General features: G+C 33.1%; 2 protein-coding genes and 1 long non-coding RNA gene across 3 annotated transcripts in view; 1 reads left to right on the top strand and 2 right to left on the bottom strand.

Annotated features, from left to right (window-relative positions):
- LOC123700421 overlaps positions 1–7,701 on the bottom strand; it is a 28,145-nt gene extending 20,444 nt beyond the window's left edge. Inside the window, exons 1-3 of the mRNA XM_045647631.1 lie at positions 7,482–7,701; positions 2,374–2,596; positions 471–668 (exon numbers count right to left, since the gene is read on the bottom strand). Coding sequence (XP_045503587.1) covers positions 471–668; positions 2,374–2,596; positions 7,482–7,600 — 540 coding nt within the window. The 5' untranslated portion in view covers positions 7,601–7,701. The remainder of the gene's footprint in view (positions 1–470; positions 669–2,373; positions 2,597–7,481) is intronic.
- Positions 3,614–3,975, top strand: LOC123700045. The gene is made up of 3 exons (XR_006752591.1): positions 3,614–3,632; positions 3,735–3,830; positions 3,954–3,975. It is a non-coding gene; the product is annotated as an uncharacterized LOC123700045 (long non-coding RNA).
- Positions 7,702–9,809: 2,108 nt separating the features above from the next.
- Positions 9,810–20,899, bottom strand: LOC123700044 (probable ATP-dependent RNA helicase kurz). The gene is made up of 19 exons (XM_045647151.1): positions 20,740–20,899; positions 20,393–20,575; positions 19,972–20,164; positions 19,252–19,749; positions 18,098–18,313; positions 17,381–17,622; positions 16,693–16,839; positions 16,381–16,527; positions 15,918–16,083; positions 15,289–15,508; positions 14,729–14,957; positions 13,812–13,937; positions 13,435–13,575; positions 12,939–13,094; positions 12,228–12,423; positions 11,594–11,818; positions 10,861–10,999; positions 10,290–10,492; positions 9,810–9,937 (listed from the first exon to the last, which is right to left on the bottom strand). The coding sequence occupies exons 1-19, from the start codon at positions 20,812–20,814 to the stop codon at positions 9,861–9,863; spliced, it is 3,579 nt and encodes a 1,192-aa protein (XP_045503107.1). The 5' UTR covers positions 20,815–20,899; the 3' UTR covers positions 9,810–9,860.
- Positions 20,900–21,219: the final 320 nt, after the last annotated feature.

Raw genomic sequence — 21,219 nt, 5'->3', positions numbered from 1 at the left:
CGCGTCGCGAAAATATTACATAGCTCTCGATATCAGTGTGTGTAATTAGTAATAATCATTAACAATGACCTATCTAGCACTCACCTCTATTTACATATCAGTAAATATTTCGTTATCTAATGTTTGAAAATATTTGCGAAGCATCTCAATTAATGAATACTGTACTAGTTTACCTATACAAGTCGAAAATAATATCTATGTTAATTTCCCTATCAAAGTTCAACTTTGTAGGCATTAAATTTGAATTTATGCTGTTTTTTTAGAAAATTAATAAGTACCATTGCCTTCATACGTAATATTATAGAATAATAATAGTATTTGTGATTAATAGCTGAAGTAATTTATTTTAACTCTATTTCTAAACAAATCTTCCGTAGTTATTAAATAGTCAATGACGTTCGGTTAGAGCTTCGATTTGTCACTTTTGTTAAGCTATCTGAAAATAGAACCTGATTAACTTTATAACAAACCTTAGTAGTAGGTGTGATAAGTCCAATAATACCGATCTTCCTGCCATGCCGTTCCACAACTATGTAGGGCTGGTACAATCCTTGTAAGCTCGGTTCCTTGCTCGTATCCATGTTTGCTGCTACCACAGGTGCTTTGAGCCCTGAAAGATATGGGGCCAACCCTGCAGGGCCGTCGTCGAATTCATGGTTGCCTATTGCCTTAAAAATATTAACGGGTATTAAAAAGGAATAATGGTTTTATAATCGAATCGTAATTGATGTATTCAGACAAGACAAATTATAATTTAATTACTTAATTATAATTTAATAATTTAAAAAATAAATTAATTTAATTTGTATTAAATCGTAATCGTAAATTGCTTTGCTTGATATAAAAATACATAGATATAAAGCAGTATGCAGACTTTAATAACTCAGGCCCCGGAACCACAAACACAATAGAAAATCTATTGTCTAGGACCGATCGGGCCGCTTGGGGCTCAATGGGTTTAATAGTTATCTACTGACTTTGGTACGTTAAGGGTAAACAGACAAAGTCAAAAGAAAATCAAAACAGGGAAATAATAAAAACCTTAAGTTAGCACTCCCTTCCTCAATATCATGATACCTAGTAGAAAAAGCGGGTTGGCTTTAGAAACTTGCGGCACGAATTTCGGCGTGATTTTAATTTTTTTCGATCGATAATAATGCCCCGAAACATACATTAGCGGCTTTTCGTGCGGAAACTTGTAATTACAGAGAAATCTTAATTTTAATTTTTGAGGTTATGTTCAAAATTGTATGAGTTGCATTGACAAAACTACCTACAAGAATTGTGTTTGAAAGAGATAACAAATGTCAAAATGTACATTAAAAACCATAGTTCCTTCATAGTTCATTCAAAAGCATGTTGCTGAGGGACAACAATTCATATGGATTATTGGCGAGTAGTATATGATTGGGGCAACATGGGTATGTTTTAAAAAAAGTTAATCACTCAGACCCAGACAACCCATTTGCATTTGTTGCCCCTGATGGGACTCATACTCAAAGAATTGAGTCCCAGTGGCGTGTTGTATAGAGATTTTTTAAACTATAACCACCCAAACTTCGATGATATTATTAAAGAATATAATATGTGGAGACGCTGATTGGAAAAAAATAAAATTGATCCATTCATTGCCCTTGTAAATTGTATCAAACATGTATAATTATTAAAATATGTTTTTTTTATTGTATGTACATTGCACACAAATTGTTAGTAACAGAACCGAATCTGTCCACCCCGACTCCACGTGGTACTTGTCTGTCATACACTAGAGTGTATTAAAAAAGTCGGAGGCGCGGAGGAGCGTGGCGCCCGCGTGTGCTGAGGAGCAGGCAGAGTCAAGCGAGCCGGAGTGGCTGAGGCTGGTCGCCAAAGGCGACCAAAAAGCCGAAGCTACGAAGGCGAGTGAAGACTCCTGCCTGCAACGAGGTACACGGGGGCAAGCGCCACGTTCTGCAGTGCCGGAGCAGTCAAGAAAGCCCATAATCTTCAGTATATTTCTAACTACATTTCACTACATAGTACAAAACAAAGTCGCTTTTTCTGTCCCTATTTGCCTATGTCCCTTTGTATGCTTAAATCTTTAAAACTATGCAACGGATTATGATGCGGTTTTTTTTAATAGATAGAGTGATTCAAGAGGAAGGTTTTAGTATATAATTTATTAGGTTTTAGACAAAGCGGGCGAAGCCGCGGGCGGTAAGCTAGTATAAATATAAATTCAAAAAAAAAATAGAAGGGGGGGTTTCCGCACCCCCCCACTTCACAGGGGGTCTCCCCTTACCTCCCCCCTCCCTTTCCCTCCCCTACCCCCCCTTGATTCGTGCCGCAAATTTCTAAAGAAATACCGAAAAAGCTTTAAATAAGTATACTAACATGAGCATCATGAGGCAGAAGGTTCATAAATTCCAATATGATCTTCCACTTAAGCAAAGTATACCAATAAGTTCCTTGGAAGCTGTCACCAGCATTTAACACTAGTGCATCTGGCTTCTCCTGTTTTAAATAGATTATATTCTTGTAAAGTCTGGGAAAGCCGCCCAGGCAGGACCCGTTGTTGAAGCGGCATGTTGGAGTTTCAACTGATGTTTCTTCGAACCTGAGTTATGATAAATGTATAAGGAGGCGATTTTCAAATTAAGTTTCGTATTATGTATTATACATGAACTTTTTTATCGTGTGCAAACTGCATAGGTCACGTCTACTCGAAAATATGAATGGAAATGTGCGTTGACAAATGTTAGATATAGAGATAGAAGTTTTATTAATAATAAAATCAAATAAGTATCTATATTGCTGCTAGGGTATATACGTTGTCTTGTAATTTATATAAAATTTGAATAGATAGGCACCAGAATAAAATATTAACATAATAGGTACATACTTATATGTACCTATACCCGGCGCGGCCTAAGATGATCCCTATGACACTGACAGTTATTCTCAAGAGACAAACTTGTAATGGCGTCACCATTAAATTAGAAACGTATTGGAGGCAGGCCCCTGACAGCCTAGTTTCATAATGGCTAGTTGTGGCGCTGCATTACTTCCTGTTCTTTTTTTTCTTTTTTTTTTCTACTTGTTCCTGTCTACGGCGCCATTTTGAGAAGCCATGTTATGACAATTGACATTTATTTGAATTTTTGATACGATACCTTCTACTAGTCTTTAAAGTGTTCTACAGCTTCTACTGTAAAGAAGTGCTTTGCCATGGGACTATCAAAGTGTTGTGTCGGTGGTTGCACCGCAACCAATGCGACGAATCGGCTTTTTTGTTTTCCGCAGAAATCAGAATGATAATTTCAGGAACCTGTGGATGTCCTTTCTGGTGCCCACTAATTCCTCCCTCATCGGATTGTCGAAAGATCAACTTCGACACAAACGCGTTTGTGAGAAACACTTCGACAGATATCAGTTCGATGAAGAAGGCAAGAGGCTTAGGCATTCATACCCATGCCTATTTACGGATGACGAAATAGCGCACGGCGTGCCCCTGTCTTCCAGTGAAACTGGTGAGTTCTACCTGGAGCTATAATTAATAACATGATTAAAAATTATGTAAAATTTACATAATTAATACATGAAACCTGTCTTACCAAATATCAGCTATTTACATTGTAAATAGCTGATATTTGGTAAGACAGGTTTCATGGCTCCAAACAAATACTTTACATACCTTCTATTTGTGTTTGAATTATATTTTTAAATGTTACATAATATGTATTTACTTGTTACAGTACAAAATGCTCTGAGTGATCACAATTATCACAAAGTGGAATCAGATGAGAATGAAAATGTTACAGATAATATTATGTTGGTCATTGGAAGGGCAGGTATGTATTATGCACTCAAATTTTTAGATGAGATTAGCGTGTTCAAACAAACAAACAAACTCTTCAGCTTTATAATATTAGTATAATATATAGTATAGATTTATATAAGTTCTTTGGTTTTAGGTGATGATTATCATGAACATCCATCATGCATTACAGCTATTCCAGTTGTTATGAAAAGACCTACAGGTATGTGATTTATGATAGTTTATAGTTGATAAATCCATGTTTGTAAATTTTAGTAAGTTTTTTATTCATGTTCTCAGATTTTACTATAAAGCTGTTTTTAAGAGAATTCCATTAGCTGTTATTAGATTCAAAGTTTCATATGTATGTAATGTGTGTAGGTACTTTATATTTAATATTAACAATAAAAACTATGTGTTTCCAAGATTTTAATTTCTTACAAATATTTTTAATTTTAGATAACATTCACACGGGCAGCAGTAGCAGTGTGGCTACTACAGCGGAAGTTGTGGAGTTCTTCGACGATTTATTCGATAGCGTATCTGATATATAACTGTATCCAAAACGAATTTGGGGCAAATTTAAGAGAAAAAATTCAAGATTTGGAGTTTTCCTGGTTAGGGTGTCAGAAAACACACAATATGTGTTTAAAAAAAATGTTTTTACATATATTCTTAGGCTTCATGTCCATAACTGGAGCAATATTATAAATAAAATTTTAAAGGGAGCTATAGAGGAGAGATATGTGCAAAAAATGGCAGGAATCCATAAAATTGCTTTTATGAAATATAAAACAAATAAATTAAGAAAAAGGGCATTAAATAAATAAACATTGAAAACGAAATCTGTTTTATTTTTAATATTCGCAATAATAATGCTTGGAAGTCACGTAGTATCTAGTACGTAGTATTTTTATCGATACAATGGGCACCTCACTAAAGTATCGATAGATATCGAACTGGTAGGCAACACTACTTTTTACTGTCAAAATTGGTAAGGCTACAGCAGCGCCACAACTGGCCAACTGAAACTATGGAAAACATCACTGTCGCATCTGTTACGTAGTAACTAATACTTAATCTGTGATTGGAGGCGTCTAAAAATGGCATTTATTATTTTTTACGTAGCTTTATGCCATTACAATGATATTCCGTTGGAATTATAAAAATTCTTAACATTTACGAGAAATTATATCAATCTGACTTTACGTTTACGTCCTTCAAAATTTACATCGTTGGCATTTATCGACTATACCCGGCGCGGCCCAAGATGATCCCTTATGACAGTTCGTCTTAGTGATTGCTTGTATGATGGATCGTGTCGATACTTTACTATTTTACAGGCAAAGGCGTGGTTTGCATTCAGCCACGTCGGTAAACATGTTTTTACAAATATTATAAAATGAATTTTTAACGTCTATTATGTAAACGAAACGGTAAGTAAAACGAAAGTTTTTCAAAACATAAAAATGCACCTTATCATTTTCTCGTAATTTTTAACACAGTGTATATTATTTTATCATGAAAATGGAATCCCCCATTTATTTTTTCTAAAAAACTTATATTATCATAGGTAAGTAAATTAACGCGAACGGTAATTAATTAATTAATTATGCTGCGATCTTCTATTCCATTCAATAGTGAATGAACTATAGCTTATGCATGGAAAAAATGTGAACTCGTTTCCATTATCGAAAATATCGAAACTCGCCATCTTTGAATGCTCCCCCCACTCCCCCATGCAACTATTTCACTGTACGAACTATTGAATCGAAAACAATGGACTATTGTTAATTATTTAAAATAATAATTTAAAAAATATATTGATGAGGTTTCAATCTATAGTGGTTTAAAGTTAACTCAAAAATGGACCATTTTCGTAAATTTTCTAAAAAATCTTAGAGAAAGTGTAATAAATGTATATAGTATGCTATATATTCGTGATCTACTCAATAAGCTCTTTCATTCGATACCCCACACGGCATGTTTTGGAAATTTTTATTTTTTTCTTTGTATGCCATATTTAATTACCGGGGTGCGGGCAGGGGGACCACAAAACTGGTTGGCAACATCTGTCTATAGGATGTCTGGGATCTATACAATATATATCAGAAGTCAGATTTAGGTCCGCTATTTTTGCAAACGAAACTCCACTGAGAGTCCGGTCTATATAAAATAGTAAAGTATCGACACGATCCATCATACGAGCAATCACTAAGACGAACTGTCATAGGGATCATCTTAGGCCGCGCCGGGTATACATAGCCTTTTAAATAGTTACTATACTCTTTGTACATAGGGACGCTTTGCAATTTTTAGGCGTTTTACTTTCGATTGCTGTCGATCATTTCAATAATTGTTTATGCGGTATGCCCTGTTTTTAAAAGGACTTGTGTGACCAAAAAGGGTTCGCGCTAACTTTACGCATGACAATTATAATTATTCCATAGAATAAGATTCATCTTTAGAATTTATTATTTTACTCTATAAAATACGCGAAAGTATAAATAAGTAGAAACGTGAATAATGATGACCTCCTATTACAAAAACAATAAGCTAAAGGTTAATGTTCCGAAAATAATATATAGTCTATAAAAAAAACAATAAGTAGGTAGATTAGTATAAAACGAATGTTCAGCATTCGGTGGAAATTTCCTCATTGTCCTTCGCACAGCATTTAAAATTGAGCCTTATTTCCATACTAAAGTGAGTCATTTGTATTTTATAAACAACGCTATCGAAAGTCGTCTTACCTGCAACTACGAATAAAATAAAATCGTAATGAAATGCAATATTGGAAGGTCAGTGCTCTGATTTATAATTCATATCTATCTGAGGCATACTATTATACTTATTATATTATTGATTATAAATCGATTTCGATGAAACGTGGCACAAAGTAGTAAATTTTGATATCTGGTAGATATGAGTTTTTTTTAAATTTTCCAAATATATATTAATTTTTAAAAACAAGTTTATATTCAAACAACATCCTATTCAAGGTTAATTTGCGTAGGTATGTGTGTAATTTATATTTACATAATATATTTTGGCGGGAAAATTGAAAAGTGAACTGGAAAGCACTCTTGAAACTACCTACATAGTAATTTTTTATTTACATTTAGCATTTACTCAACAAATATTTAAATACTTAAATGTTACAGCGAGATGTTCAATAATTACATAGGTACTTTCAAAAATACGGATCACTGACCAATACGACACTTTACCTCGAATGGTCTTGACCTATCAAATATCACCTCCGCAATTGCAATATTAACGGTATAATAGCTTTGGCATTAAATATGTTAAATGAAGTACTTAAATTAAATGCATAAATGCATCAATACAATTAATTTATGGTCGAAAAGTAAATTGTTTTGCCTATTTATTCAAGAGCGTTCAATTCGCAATAATATTTTAAAACAATTAAAAAGAATTAATATCCTTAACTTGATAGACAGTAATGTACATAAATAATAAATTATTGTACAATTAAGGTAGGTACAATTATTAAAAAGCCAGTCAAAAAAAAATTAAGTAGCATATCCGTAAATCGAAATCAATAAAATATAAATAATTATGTAGTTATGTAAACATAAAATTAACAATACCATAATAAATAATTAAAGCAAATTAATCTCAATGCACGCATTATTTAACAAGCTATTAAAACAACACTTACCGTGCATGGAAGTCGTTGTAATGAATTATCTTCAATTCATACAATCCTTCAAAGGGCAGCGCAAATCCATAGCAATAATTGACCGAGAGAATAAAAATAAAACTGTATAGAACGTTCATTTTCACGTTGTTTTCACGATACACTATGGCATGTTCACAGCGCGGCGTATTCACAGATACTGTCAATTTGACGTCTCTAACAATCAAACTGAATGATCTGAATTATTATTATCTATTGTAGACGAAATAAGAGCGTCCTGAGACAGAACAATAGGCGAACGAGCGTCGTCGTTTCTTATTAGTGATGGAAGGTGGATGTAAGTAAATGAGTCAATTTGGTTTTACACGATTTAAGAGTAACGTTACGAGCTTTGCAGTACTGAATACACTGAAGAAAAATTTGGCATTCACAAGTTTTTTTCTTCAACGCCTGGAAAACTGTAACGCAATTTGTGAATGTATATATTTAAGTTTCTTATGGTATACACGGTTATTTTCCGGTATAAAGAGTAGACTACATTTTTAACCGACTTCAAAAAAAGGAGGAGGTTATCAATTCGGCCGGTATGTTTTTTTTTTTTATGTATGTACACCGATTACTCCATGGTTTCTGAACCGATTTACGTGATTCTTTTTTTTGTTCGATGCGGGATGGTATCGAATTGGTCCCATAAAAATTTTATTCGGATAGGCCAAGTAGTTTTTATTTTATGAGCATTTTTGTCAAAGTGCAAGTTTGAAGTCGGTTGTTTTTAACGCAGTTATCACTTGTTAATTTTTATAAAGATATCAATTAAAAATGTAGAGTCCATTTTTTTTCTTTATTCATTATTTTTATTTATTTCAACAAAAAAATGGTCCACTAATTTATATCGTCTGAAATAACGTTTTATCTGATGATGACATAACATTAAATTCATGCATGAGATATTTTATCACTTTATCATTTCTTTCAATAGTTCTGATAAAATTAATGCCGGTATAATCATTTATATACGGTCTATTATACCAGCTTTGGAATACTATAAGTACTATATTAGTTACATTCTGGAGGGTGAAAGTGGAGGGATAAGTATCAAACATGAAAACGGCTGAACCGATTTTGATGAGGTAGATTCGTTTTGCAATTCGACAGAGATTATTTATTGCGAAAATAAAACTTAAACAAAGGAAATAGAACAAAAGCCGCAGAAAACTAGATAAGTATAATTGTCTAAATTATTTTCAAACAACATATCTTTTGTTCGAAATAATTTGTCACAATATAATCTTTATACCCGGCGCGGCCTAAGATGATCCCTATGACAGTTCGTCTTAGTGATTGCTCGTATGATGGATCGTGTCGATACTTTACTATTTTATAGGCAAAGGCGTGGTTTGCATTCAGCCACGTCGGTAAACATGTTTTTACAAATATTATAAAATGAATTTTTAACGTCTATTATGTAAACGAAACGGTAAGTAAAACGAAAGTTTTCCAAAACATAAAAATGCACCTTATCATTTTCTCGTAATTTTTAACCCGTTTAACACAGTGTATATTATTTTATCATGAAAATGGAATCCCCCATTTAATTTTTCTAAAACTTATATTATCATAGGTAAGTAAATTAACGCGAACGGAAATTAATTAAATAATTATGCTGCGATCTTCTGTTCCATTCAATAGTGAATGAACTATAGCTTAAGCATGGAAAAAATGTGAACTCGTTTCCATTATCGAAATTTGTTTATCGATACTTTCCGCACTAGTCGATAAATGCCAACGATGTAAGTTTTGAAGGACGTAAACGTAAAGTCAGATTGTTATAATTTCTCGTAAATGTTAAGAATTGTTATAATGCCAACGGAATATCATTGTAATGGCATAAAGCTACGTAAAAATTAATAAATGCCATTTTTAGACGCCTCCAATACGTTTCTAATTTAATGGTGACGCCATTACAAGTTTGTCTCTTGAGAATAACTGTCAGTGTCATAGGGATCATCTTAGGCCGCGCCGGGTATAGCACCATTAGAGTTTTATTGACCGATAAGTTAACAATTAAGCATTTAAGTCACATTGTGATTAAGGCTGTTTAAATAAAACTAGGTAAATATGCCTGCATGATAACATTCATAAATTTAATCGTATTGTATTTGTAAGTATTTGGGGAAAAAAAATTGCAGATACAGTTTGTTGTGTTTTTACGCGATACTAAAATGGGGAATTATTCTTTCTTCAATTTTGAATACAAATATATTTTTCTTACGAAAAGAAAAATCGTATCGATAAAACTTTTTACCGAGTTCAGAAGTTATCTATTTGGTCGTGCGAAGAAAACAATTATTTATAAAACAATACGTTTTATTTACAATAATTATATACAATAAATAATTTTTATAAGGGAGGCCAGTATAAGGTTACTTCATTATGAGCCGACTCTGGCAACCATTTTAAATACTCCTCTTGTAAATCTGAAACAAAATTTATTGCTCAAAGAATCTAAATGTTATTGAATAATTTAACACACAGATGTTATCCATTAATTTATATAATATTGTCCAATATTAAATCAACAAATATACAAGAGACAAACTAATTGAAAAAACAAATACCAGTTTTTGAGAATAAAAGCGGCGCCTAAAATTCGGCATTTTTTTGTTTATTTTTTTAGGAATAGTGTCTATATCATATTTAAGACGAATCTATCGATACTTCTTAACTAAAAATCAACCAATTCTTTACCACTGCGCAATACAAAGAAAAATATTTGTAATGATATTATAAATAAAAAACTTCTTAAATGTTTAAACTAAATTTACTTACAACTCGCTTCCTCTTCCCAAGCCCTTTGTAACTCAGCCTTCGTACCACAACGTCTAGAAATTAGTGCTTTTAACAGAATCTCAGTTCTCGGTTGCAATTTAGCCCAACTCTTGATCATAGTAGAAGGAGGTGATAGTAATGACGTCGCGTATTTCTTGAGTTTTGGAAACACGGAACCTTCTAGAAGGAATCGCGCGAACCATCTGCAAGAGATAGCTTAGATTATATAGCTGTACGAATTTAATTAATAGGCATTTTTTTTTTGGTTGTAAACATCAATTTTAACATTGTATAAACATACTTATATTGTAGATAAATAAAATATTGAATAATACAAATAATAAAAACAAAAAAAAAGGCTTTTGAAAATAAGTTGCGTGTTGCAAAATTTTACAATTTGTCGTATATTATGATACAAAAAAAACCTTTCGACATAGAGACAACCACATTTGTAAATTAGTTTTTTGTTAATTTAAGCACTCTTCATCAACAAAATTAATAGGTATTGATAAAAATAGAACCGAAACCATTTTCTATTCACACAGCATTTTTTAACATGTATCATAGTTACCTATATCGTTCAATTTTATCGGGAAAATCGATTTCCACTATAGGCAATTCCCAACCAGCCTTTCCAAATGTTCCCTTGTAATGGCCCTTCACACGACCGCTCTTCTCGTCATATCTTGGCTCTGGATCCGATAGTGATTCTGAACGAAAATACACAATTAAATAATATTTAGAAATGAATTTTATTGTATTTAACGTTAACAAAAGTAATAATTAATAAATTTATTAAAGTTTTATTTACTTGCAAGAATATAAAGGACAATCACAGCTATAACTTTATAATTTAGAACACCGAATTTAATTATAGCACTACACCGTGACGCTTTCGACACATCCACTAAAGCAGTACATTTTCATTTTTTTAGCAGAAATGTATATATTGTGTAGAAAATATTCATCTATTATTTTTAACTTAAATGTCAATTCACGATAAGAACATTGATGAAAGTCGAAAAAAAATCAATGTACTTCAATTAACTTTGATATCAAACTAACACACAAATATTTCATTCCACATAAATTGCTGAAGAGTTCGTTTGTTTGAACGCGCTAATCTCAAGAACTAATGGTCCGATTTGAAAAATTCTTTCGGTGTTGGATAGCCCATTTATCGAGGAAGGTTTATAGACAATATATCATCATCGAGACACGCGGGTGAAACCGCGGAACACAACTAGTTTAATATAAGTATTGTTGACAATAGTTTATCATTAGTTTAACAATTCATCACGTACCAAGACGGCACAGTTGCGGCACATACACCGGCAGCCACTCCGGCTCAATAGCCGCCACATTCCTCATCACCATCTTGCGTCTCTCATCACCGCCAGTCTCGTACAGCTCCTGGTACACCACCCATTCCGGTATCGTCTTCCGAAGTATGGATTCCGAGTGCAGATGAACTGGTTCTTCTAGATCACCGCAGTGGTACGCGTACTTGTATTTGCGTTTGTCTTCACCTGCGAAGCGAAGCAAAGAATATACAGAAAAGGTATAAAAACCTAGATAGCAAGGAAAAGTTTCGAAAATTGTAAAAATATATTTTCAACATATGAATTTCATAATAAAAACCTTTTGTTAGACAGCTGAAATGATATGAATTTTCTAAAACATACCCTACAATTATCACATAATATGTGAAAATAAATAAAGATTGATACCTACCTATAAACATTAAACATATTTTTTTAATAACAAAAATTAGCATTTAAAGCTAATTTTTGTTATTAAAAAAAATTTGTTTATAGGTAGGTAAAAATTAGCTCATTTCTTGAATAAATTACACGTCTAATGAAAATTGTAATAAAAAAAACTTTGTTCTCTCCTAAAAATAGTGAATAACTACCATAATAATTTCAACCTGCTTACCCTCTTTAACTTCGTGCATAGCGATCTTCCTCCCGACCTGGTCTCCCAAACCACTTAGCAGCAGTTGCCGTAACAACCTTGCTTGATTCTCATCTGGTGGCTTCATCTCTGGGTCCACTGTTACATTCACTCCAGAGACGCTTAGGTTTATCTCAGAGGTTAGTTGCTTTCTTATCTTGCGTATTTCTTTGAGCGCCTGAAATTCAAATTATGATGAACCATTGACGTACTACAAGTCTACAAACAACTAGATACGCAATCGCCTATTAAAATGTCAAAAAATGTGCAAGGGTTGTATAGATAATTATAAAACATTCATTCAAATAAACACCTTATTTCCAAACAGTACCGTTCAAAATCTATTGTATACGCTCATTAGCAAAATATATCTGCTACTAGTATGCAGTTAGGTTTTAAAAATGTCTTTTTTGCTACAATAAGTAAGATAAAACATTTATAAATTTATATATAAGATAAAACATATAAAACTGTTCACAATGGAGCAGGTGCAATACAATATATTATAATGGTATATTTTTCACTGGCAATTATTTTCAAACATTATAACGCAGAAATATCACGGAGCGAACAAATTTGCACCAGCATACAAGTATTTTTATTTAATAGTCTATTTTAGGCATCATTTTCAAACTTAATTTTAATAGTGAATCCAAATATTATTTATTCTTAAGAAAAATGGTTCTTATTTACCTTTTCCCTGAGTCCATATTTAGCACAAAACAATTCTTCTTCTCCTTTCGTATGCGCATACTCCGCGGCTCCCACGGCTCTTAATAGGACTCCAGGATCGCCCAATAAAAGATTATTGCCTGTTGCAGGCCAAGAATCTGGCTTTCCGCTCATAATCTAAAATTAAAAGTAAAAAAAAAATATTTATTCAAAAATCACGCATACAATCTCGTTGATACATAAGGTAATAAGGCTGTTATCACAGTAAATTGAGTAAACTATGTAACATTATTTGAATCAAGATCCCCCCCCCCTCCCCCCACAAGACTCGTGGCCTGTATTGTAATCATATCAAAAATAAAATAAACAAATATAAGAATACTTGCGAAATATAACACATTTTATATTATTCAGTCTCACAACAAAGATAAACTATTAAAAAATGCAAAAATTTCAAACCAGACTTCAAATAACTAACAATATAAAAATACACATATTATTAATAAATATAAATTACCTCAGGCACAGTGAGAGCAGCAACTAACGCTATAGTATAAGGCAGTAGGTTCTGTTGATGGCTGAGCGCTAACATTTTACCGTAGCGCGGCAAAAGGGGAAAAGCTGACACCGCTTTACCTAGTGGTGTCACTTTTAGCACCTAAAACATAAAAATATTATGTGTATTACCACATAATTATATATTAGAAAAAGTTATAAACAATTTAAAGGGTAATGTTTCCTTAATATGGATAGATTTGTAGACAGTTCTATAAAATTATGTAAAATAATTTATTTCCGTTCTATAAAATACCCCATAAGATGTTGGACAACGACTTAATATAATGAAGAACATTCTTATGCTACATATTTATTATTTACATAAAAATTACTTACGTCTTCGTCTCCTCGTCTTTTTTTGTTTGTTTCATATTTCTCTAGTATACCCAAAATTTCTAGACGTTTTTCCGCCAATCGCAGTTGCATTCTATCTGGAGCAGTTGGGAACGGGAAATTCACCACCTAAACAGTGTAATAATTTATTATCAATATGATAAATGTTTTTGGTAGAATAAATAATATTCATTCCAATTATGTGTTCAATATTAAAGGATAGGGACAGGAATAAAACCCTCATAAAACATTTTTAATGTTAATCATATTATGTATGTACATAGCTCTATGTAGCGTCTGTAGCTTTAAACTGGCTAGTGCCTATATAAAGCGTCTAAAAATGAAAGAACAGTCTTTATTCGACATAGAAAATAATAAAGTTAATCACAAAGTTAACCCTTTTAATAGTAGAAATAGCTGCTGTGCATTCGCACCGAAATGACGTGACTGATGGCATTACAAATGCAGCCCAGTCGTGTTGATACTTTGCTATACAAACAGAGCTGTGACGTCACACTCACCTTGTCTATGCCCATGCAGCGCATCTGCAACAGCAACTCATCTACAGGTCTTCGGCACAAATCCGGTTCATAGTGTGGAGCACAATCGTGTTGGAATACTGCGCTACTATACAGTCTGTGACGTCACACTCACCTTGTCTATGCCCATGCAGCGCATCTGCAACAGCAACTCATTCACAGGTCTTCGGCACAAATCCGGTTCATGGTGTGGGCCACAATCATGTTGGAATACTACGCTACTATACAGTCTGTGACGTCACACTCACCTTGTCTATGCCCATGCAGCGCATCTGCAACAGCAACTCATCCACAGGTCTTCGACACAAATCCGGCTCGTAGTGTGGGGCACAATCATGTTGGAATACTGCGCTACTATACAGTCTGTGACGTCACACTCACCTTGTCTATGCCCATGCAGCGCATCTGCAACAGCAACTCATCTACAGGTCTTCGGCACAAATCGGGCTCATAGTGTGGTGCACAATCGTGTTGGAATACTGCGCTACTATACAGTCTGTATGCGTGTCCAGCGCCAGTACGTCCCGCTCGACCGGCCCGTTGAGACGCACTGGCCTGCGACGTCCACACAATGCGCCAGGCACTAGCGCCAGTGCGGTGATCGTATACTCTGAAGTATAGAATAAAGTCAGTTCGATCGTCTTTTATTTCTATTTGCAATATTACATAATAGAAACGAATTTATTTTAACAAAAATAAAAATGGCTACTGAAGTTGACGTGGTTTCATTTCATATTAATTAGTTATTACATTTTAAAGTGCAATTTTGTCAAAACCTTATTAAATTATTTCATATATGTACAACAAACACTTACAAACACATTTTGCATATCTTTTTGCCCATTTGGAAATAAAATTTATTACAATTCCATCCTGCTTTCTATCATCATTGTCAAAGTCATTTACTATCATTACAACTAGAAAACTACCAACATACTTACTTCATTTTTTTCTTTCCAGTATCAACGACATACTTAATAGCTGGGATAGTCAATGAAGTTTCAGCTACATCAGTACTAACAACACATAGCCTTGCTCCAACAGGCGGGGTTTCAAACACTCTGGCCTGTTTCGCGGAACTAAGCATAGAGAATAGAGGTAGGACCCATAGAGGCTGTCGGCAGGATTTGATTTCTGGTGTTAGACTATCATCTTCGAAGTCTGAATGGAGAATAAATCAAAAGTTTAAATAAAGTAATATGATAATTAATAAAATGCAACATAATAATGTTAAAAACTAAACTTATTCACCTATATTTTTGATGTATTTTTATTTACGGCTACCCACCCTAATATTCGGCTCTATAAGAGTGCTTACAAAGTGTGTTTTTATGTTCGATGGTTAATTAGCGGATAGATTTAATACTAGTAATTACTAGTATTCAATCTATCTGCTAATTAATAATCTATTTATATTTTTTATATTTCCCTTAAAATCTCACCTAGCTTAAGAAGTTACTCTAAAGTTAACACAGGCAATATTTATTCAAAACTTAAATATCTGTCACATTTAATACAATAACAATAATTAAAAGGTTCCTTATTACATTAAAGAGTTATAAATAAATACCTGAATCACTCAAATGTCCTTCACTATCATCGTCATTTCCAATTAAATCAGCTTGCCCATCGTCTTCAGGCATGTCATAGTCATCCAAATTGATCTTTGGTAATGCTTTTGATTTTTGTTTAGCCTTCTTCCTAGCTTTTCTTGCACGTTTCATCTCTTTTTCTACCTAAAAATATTAATTTTATATTTTAAAGTGTATTTAAAACCTAAATAAAATATTTTTAATGTTGTTGTTTTTATACCATTTTATAATAAGCATATAAAACATATTTTTGTAGTGAAATAGCCATATTTAAAAACAATTCAAATGATGCGTTAAATATGTAGTACATTTTGTTGTGATTTACAAAGTATAAATTTATAAGGTATGTCAACAGAATATTTATTTCAAAAACAGTTGTCATTCATCATTCCATTTGCAGTTTTATTATGGAGACTTTTTTTTATCATTATTATTACTTACCTCGTCATCATCAGATTCAATGTCTTCTGGTTCAGAATCGAGTGCTGGATCTACTTCCGTTGTAGATTTCTTGGTGATTATTTTTGAATAATCTATATCTTTGCGATATGGAAACGAAGCCTTTAGTTTACGCACAAGGTAATTGACCTGAAAAATTATTTTAATTAGATTATTTTTTATCTTTTTCTAATAATACAATTAATTGATTAGGGACTAGGAATACCAATGACTTTTTTATTTTAAATTCTAACATGTAAATGTATTTATTAACCTAAATAAAATTAAAATGAGATGATTTTTTTATGTACTTACTTCTTGCTGACCAGTTACAAATATAAGTATGCCGCCTTCTGGCAATCTTGTGTGTATTTTTACCGCCTTTTTATAAGCTTCTTTTAAATAATCACTGTAAGTATTTTTATTGAAATGTATTGTCACAGGAAACTGTCTGGAATCAATCTAAAAGAGCAAACAATTTTAAGCAAATTATAATGGCAGAAAAAATATATTCATGTAATACTCAAATAAATGTTATAACTAATACTACAATTATTATCTACTAGATTTCCGCCCGCGGCTTCGCCCGCGTTTGCAAAGGAAAACCCGCATAGTTCCCGTTCCCGTAGGATTTCCGGGATAAAAACTATCCTATGTGTTAATCCAAGTTACCCTCTATATGTGTGCTAAATTTCATTGTAATCGGTTCAGTAGTTTTTACGTGAAAGAGTAACAAACATCCATACATCCATACATCCATACATCCATACATCCATATATCCATACAAACTTTCGCATTTATAATATTAGTAGGATTGCAATACTTACTTATTTAATTGAAATATTAAGGTAACTAATAACTGAAGTAGGATGTATTTACTGTAGTTTAGTATACAATACCTAAACTTCGATAATACAATATTAACATTTACCAAAACTATATTCTGAAAAAGTACGTAACACACTTTTTCAGAATATAGTTTTGGTCTAAATGTCACCTTACCGTAATCAAAGGCGGAGGTTCCTTAAACAGCCTTGTATTTTCAGTAAAATCCTCCACTCTCAATGTAGCTGACATAATAATAAGCCGCAAGGGGGAACCTCGTTTTCTCCGTAAAGGAACTATTCTAGATAATAATCCTAGTAGAATATCTGTATACACACTTCTTTCGTGGGCTTCATCTATAATTACTACTGAATACTTGCTGAGGAGGAAATCTGACTGTATCTCTTTTAAGAGCACACCTGTAATTTGATACATGCGAAAATTTGATATTTAGTTATTTTGTTTATTGATTTTCTTTATTGTTGTACTAAAGAAAATCAATCAATGAAACAGATGTATACATATTGCATCTGCTGCTTGCACTAGGGGACATGAGACTTCACTTATATTGTTGTACTAAGAGTTGTAAGAGCAAGCTTTTATCAATTGATATATAGAACAAAATCGGTCGACAAATTGCCAGACGAATGCCATCTTGCATAGAAACAATCAAAACTGTGTCTACGGCCGCACGACAAACTCATAACGAGTGTATAACGCGACTGTGCCGCTCCGTGAACATAATTTTGATTGTTCCTAAGCAAGATGCAAGCATTTGTCAATTGACGAAAGCATGATATAGATATAGGCCACATTGATATAGATATAGGCTTTTATTATTTTTACTTTATGTATCATAATTCAATTGAGAATCCGTTACACAGTAATACTCACCATCTGTCATAAACTTAATCTTTGTGTCTCTTGTAACATTTCCTTCAAACCGCATCAAGTAAGATATTTCCTTACTACTCAATCCCAACTCATGAGCGACTCTGGCAGACATAGCTACAGTGGCCACTCTCCTTGGTTCAGTCACAGCAATCATTTGCTTTTCAGCATAACCAGCTTCATATAGAAACTGGGGTATTTGTGTTGTTTTACCACTTCCTGTAAAATTAATGTGATATTTTAATGATTTTAAAGAAATATGTGCAATATGGAAAAAAATGGGTGTGTTATGGCAAAATATATTCCAGGGGGTTATAGTGATGTATTACAGTCTACAGAAAGATTTTCCGTGTGGGAAAAGGATGGCACTAGATGACCTATATGTATAGTGCTGTCATTTATCCATACTGGAAATAGTGTTGCCCAAATTCAGTCTTGGTCTTGCAGTCTTGGTCTTGCGTCTTGCGTTTTTGCAAGACCAAGACCAAGAACAAGACCGCGTATTTTTAGCAAGACCAAGACCAAGACTGACCGTGCAAGACTTGAGCAAGAACAAGACATAGCCTGCAAGACTCTTGCGTCTTGCAGCTAGGACTTAGCGCTATTTCACTGAGTATTTGGGTGTAACAGTTCGGTGTATAACTAGGTAGGTACGCTTAGGAATTCTATGAGACGCAAAAAACTGTATCAAAGAATATGAAAAACTGGACCTATGCGCATTACTAGTTATTTATTAATCTGCTTGATCTTTACTATGGCTATGATAATTCAAGCTCACAATGTTCCAATTCTTATACGTTTTTCTAAGATTTAAAGTAAACTTTAATAAATAGTAATAGACTAATAGGTAATTGCAAGACTTGCAAGACTTGCAAGACTCTTGCTGCAAGACCAAGACCAAGACCAAGACTGGGAGCGCAAGACCAAGACCAAGACCAAGACCAGGTGTATTGGCGCAAGACCAAGACCAAGACCAAGACCAGATGTATTGGCGCAAGACCAAGACCAAGACTGGCTAAGTCTCGTCTTGTTCTTGCATTTGGGCAACACTAACTGGAAATAATACTGCTATTTAAACATCATAGTAAGGAAGTAGAGAAAACTATTTTTTAATAAACAATATCCCGCTAATTATTCTTGCTACAATAAATAAACACCTGTTTCTCCAGCAACAATGAGGAACTCATTTTCATTAATCAGCTCCATTATTTTTTGTTCCTCGCCCAGTATAGGCAATTTCAACCTTGCCACCTGTATTTTAGGGTCTCTTTTAACATTGATATGTATTGTTTCATGAGACAGCAGTGGTTTTTTCACTTCTTTAGCCTTTTTATCAGCTTTTTTGTCATTCTTTTTATTTTTCTTTTCTAGGTCTGTTTCTGTATTATCTATTTTTATACTTTTGATGTCATCATTTATAACAATTGTGCTCTCTTCTTCTTTAACCTCTACAGTATTAGGAATGTCTTTTATATTACTCTCTTCTATGATACATTCCTGATCACCATTTTCAACAGCATCCTCATCCTCATCAGATTCAGATTCTGTAATATCATCTGAGGATTCTTCTAATCCCACTACATTTGGGTCATACTTCGTCTTCTTTACTTTATTGGCATTTTCCAGTCTGAGCAGACGTAAACGTTTTTTTGCTCCTGAAAAAGTAATTTACAATTGCAGTTTTTTGTATTTACTCCAGGAATTATTCTCATTACAAATGTTTATTGTTTAAATTAGCCAATTTGTTTTATTACTCACCAGTCCAAACTGAAAACTACCTTCAAAACTATGATGTCAATATTTTAAATCCTAAATTCTGCCAACTCTTTTTTTATCATTGTAATAGCCACAAAAACATAAAAATGAAAACTTATTACCTGCTATACTACTGAATTTCTTTGGTTCTTCTTGGTCTTCATCTGGTTTCTTAAGTTTCAAATTTGCAGTTTCTACATCATATTCATTAAGTTTTCTTAGACCAAGTGTTTGGAAAGCAGAAATTGTAGTAAGTTGCTCCACTTCTTCTTTAGAAGCTTGCACTTGACTTAGAGATTCTAATAATGACGCGCGCTGAAGTTTAAGCATATATAAACAATCAACTTTGAACAAGTAAAGCTTACTAATTATTTAAACATTTTTCATATAGTACCTATTGGTTTAAAATCTAATCAAAATGCTTGCTTTGTTTTTTGTATTAGTATCTTTGCAAAAAAAGAAGAGCACACCATTTTCAAATATTCACAGATAATTTGTGAGAATAAAGGTTAATTTGATTATGATACAACGATAAATACATACATTTTCTTTCTTTTTCTTTTTGTCTATTATTTTTTCCAATCTCTTCCTCTGTGCCTTGGACAAAAATCTTGTTTTTTCTTTCTTCTCTGCTACAATTTTAGTTTTTCTCTTTTTTGATGGCAGAGCCAATAAATTACTGGGATCCTCTGAGCCATAGTTATTTGTTGCAAACTCTAACTTGATCTGAAATAATATGCAAAATGCATTAAGATAATTGTATTCATAAAGAATTATCTTGCACTGTAAATAGCAACAAATAATGTCCTTATAACTTAAATCTAATTACAAAGGACTACAAATACAGTAAACACATAATTATTAATCAGTATTAGGTAAATAATACATACCTCGTTGGTTTGAGAATTATCAACATTGGTTTTTACCACTTGCCGCGCTTTAGCGTTATATCTTTTCTTGCCCATTGCGATATTTTTACATTACTTATAAATATCTGACAGTTTATTAATTATATTATATTATTTAGTTTTTATCAAAACAAAGCTTTATTATTTTAAAAAACACGTGCAATTTGTGGTGCAATTGTTATGACATTTTTTTATCTTTTTTTTAATAATGTGTGTCAAATATTTGTCAGTGTCAACTGTCATCTATTAATTTTAACTTGAATCATTTTACATTTTACGTTCGGAATTTGTGAAGTTTTATAATAGTAAATAAATAAAAATACGTGTGGCACTCGGGGACTGCCGCGGTAAAGCTATTGCATTGCATAGCATGCCTTCAAGTCACACCTCCGAGCCCGTCGGAATAGGGAGAGTGAGGTCTTTCGTTACGGAATTTCTCGATTCGGTCCCCGCGCTTAAGGC

The sequence above is a fragment of the Colias croceus genome, chromosome 19 (assembly GCF_905220415.1).
Source record: "Colias croceus chromosome 19, ilColCroc2.1".
Lineage (NCBI taxonomy): Eukaryota > Metazoa > Arthropoda > Insecta > Lepidoptera > Pieridae > Colias > Colias croceus.
Note: the sequence above shows the minus strand (reverse complement) of the source record. Positions and strands in the feature narration are given on the sequence as shown.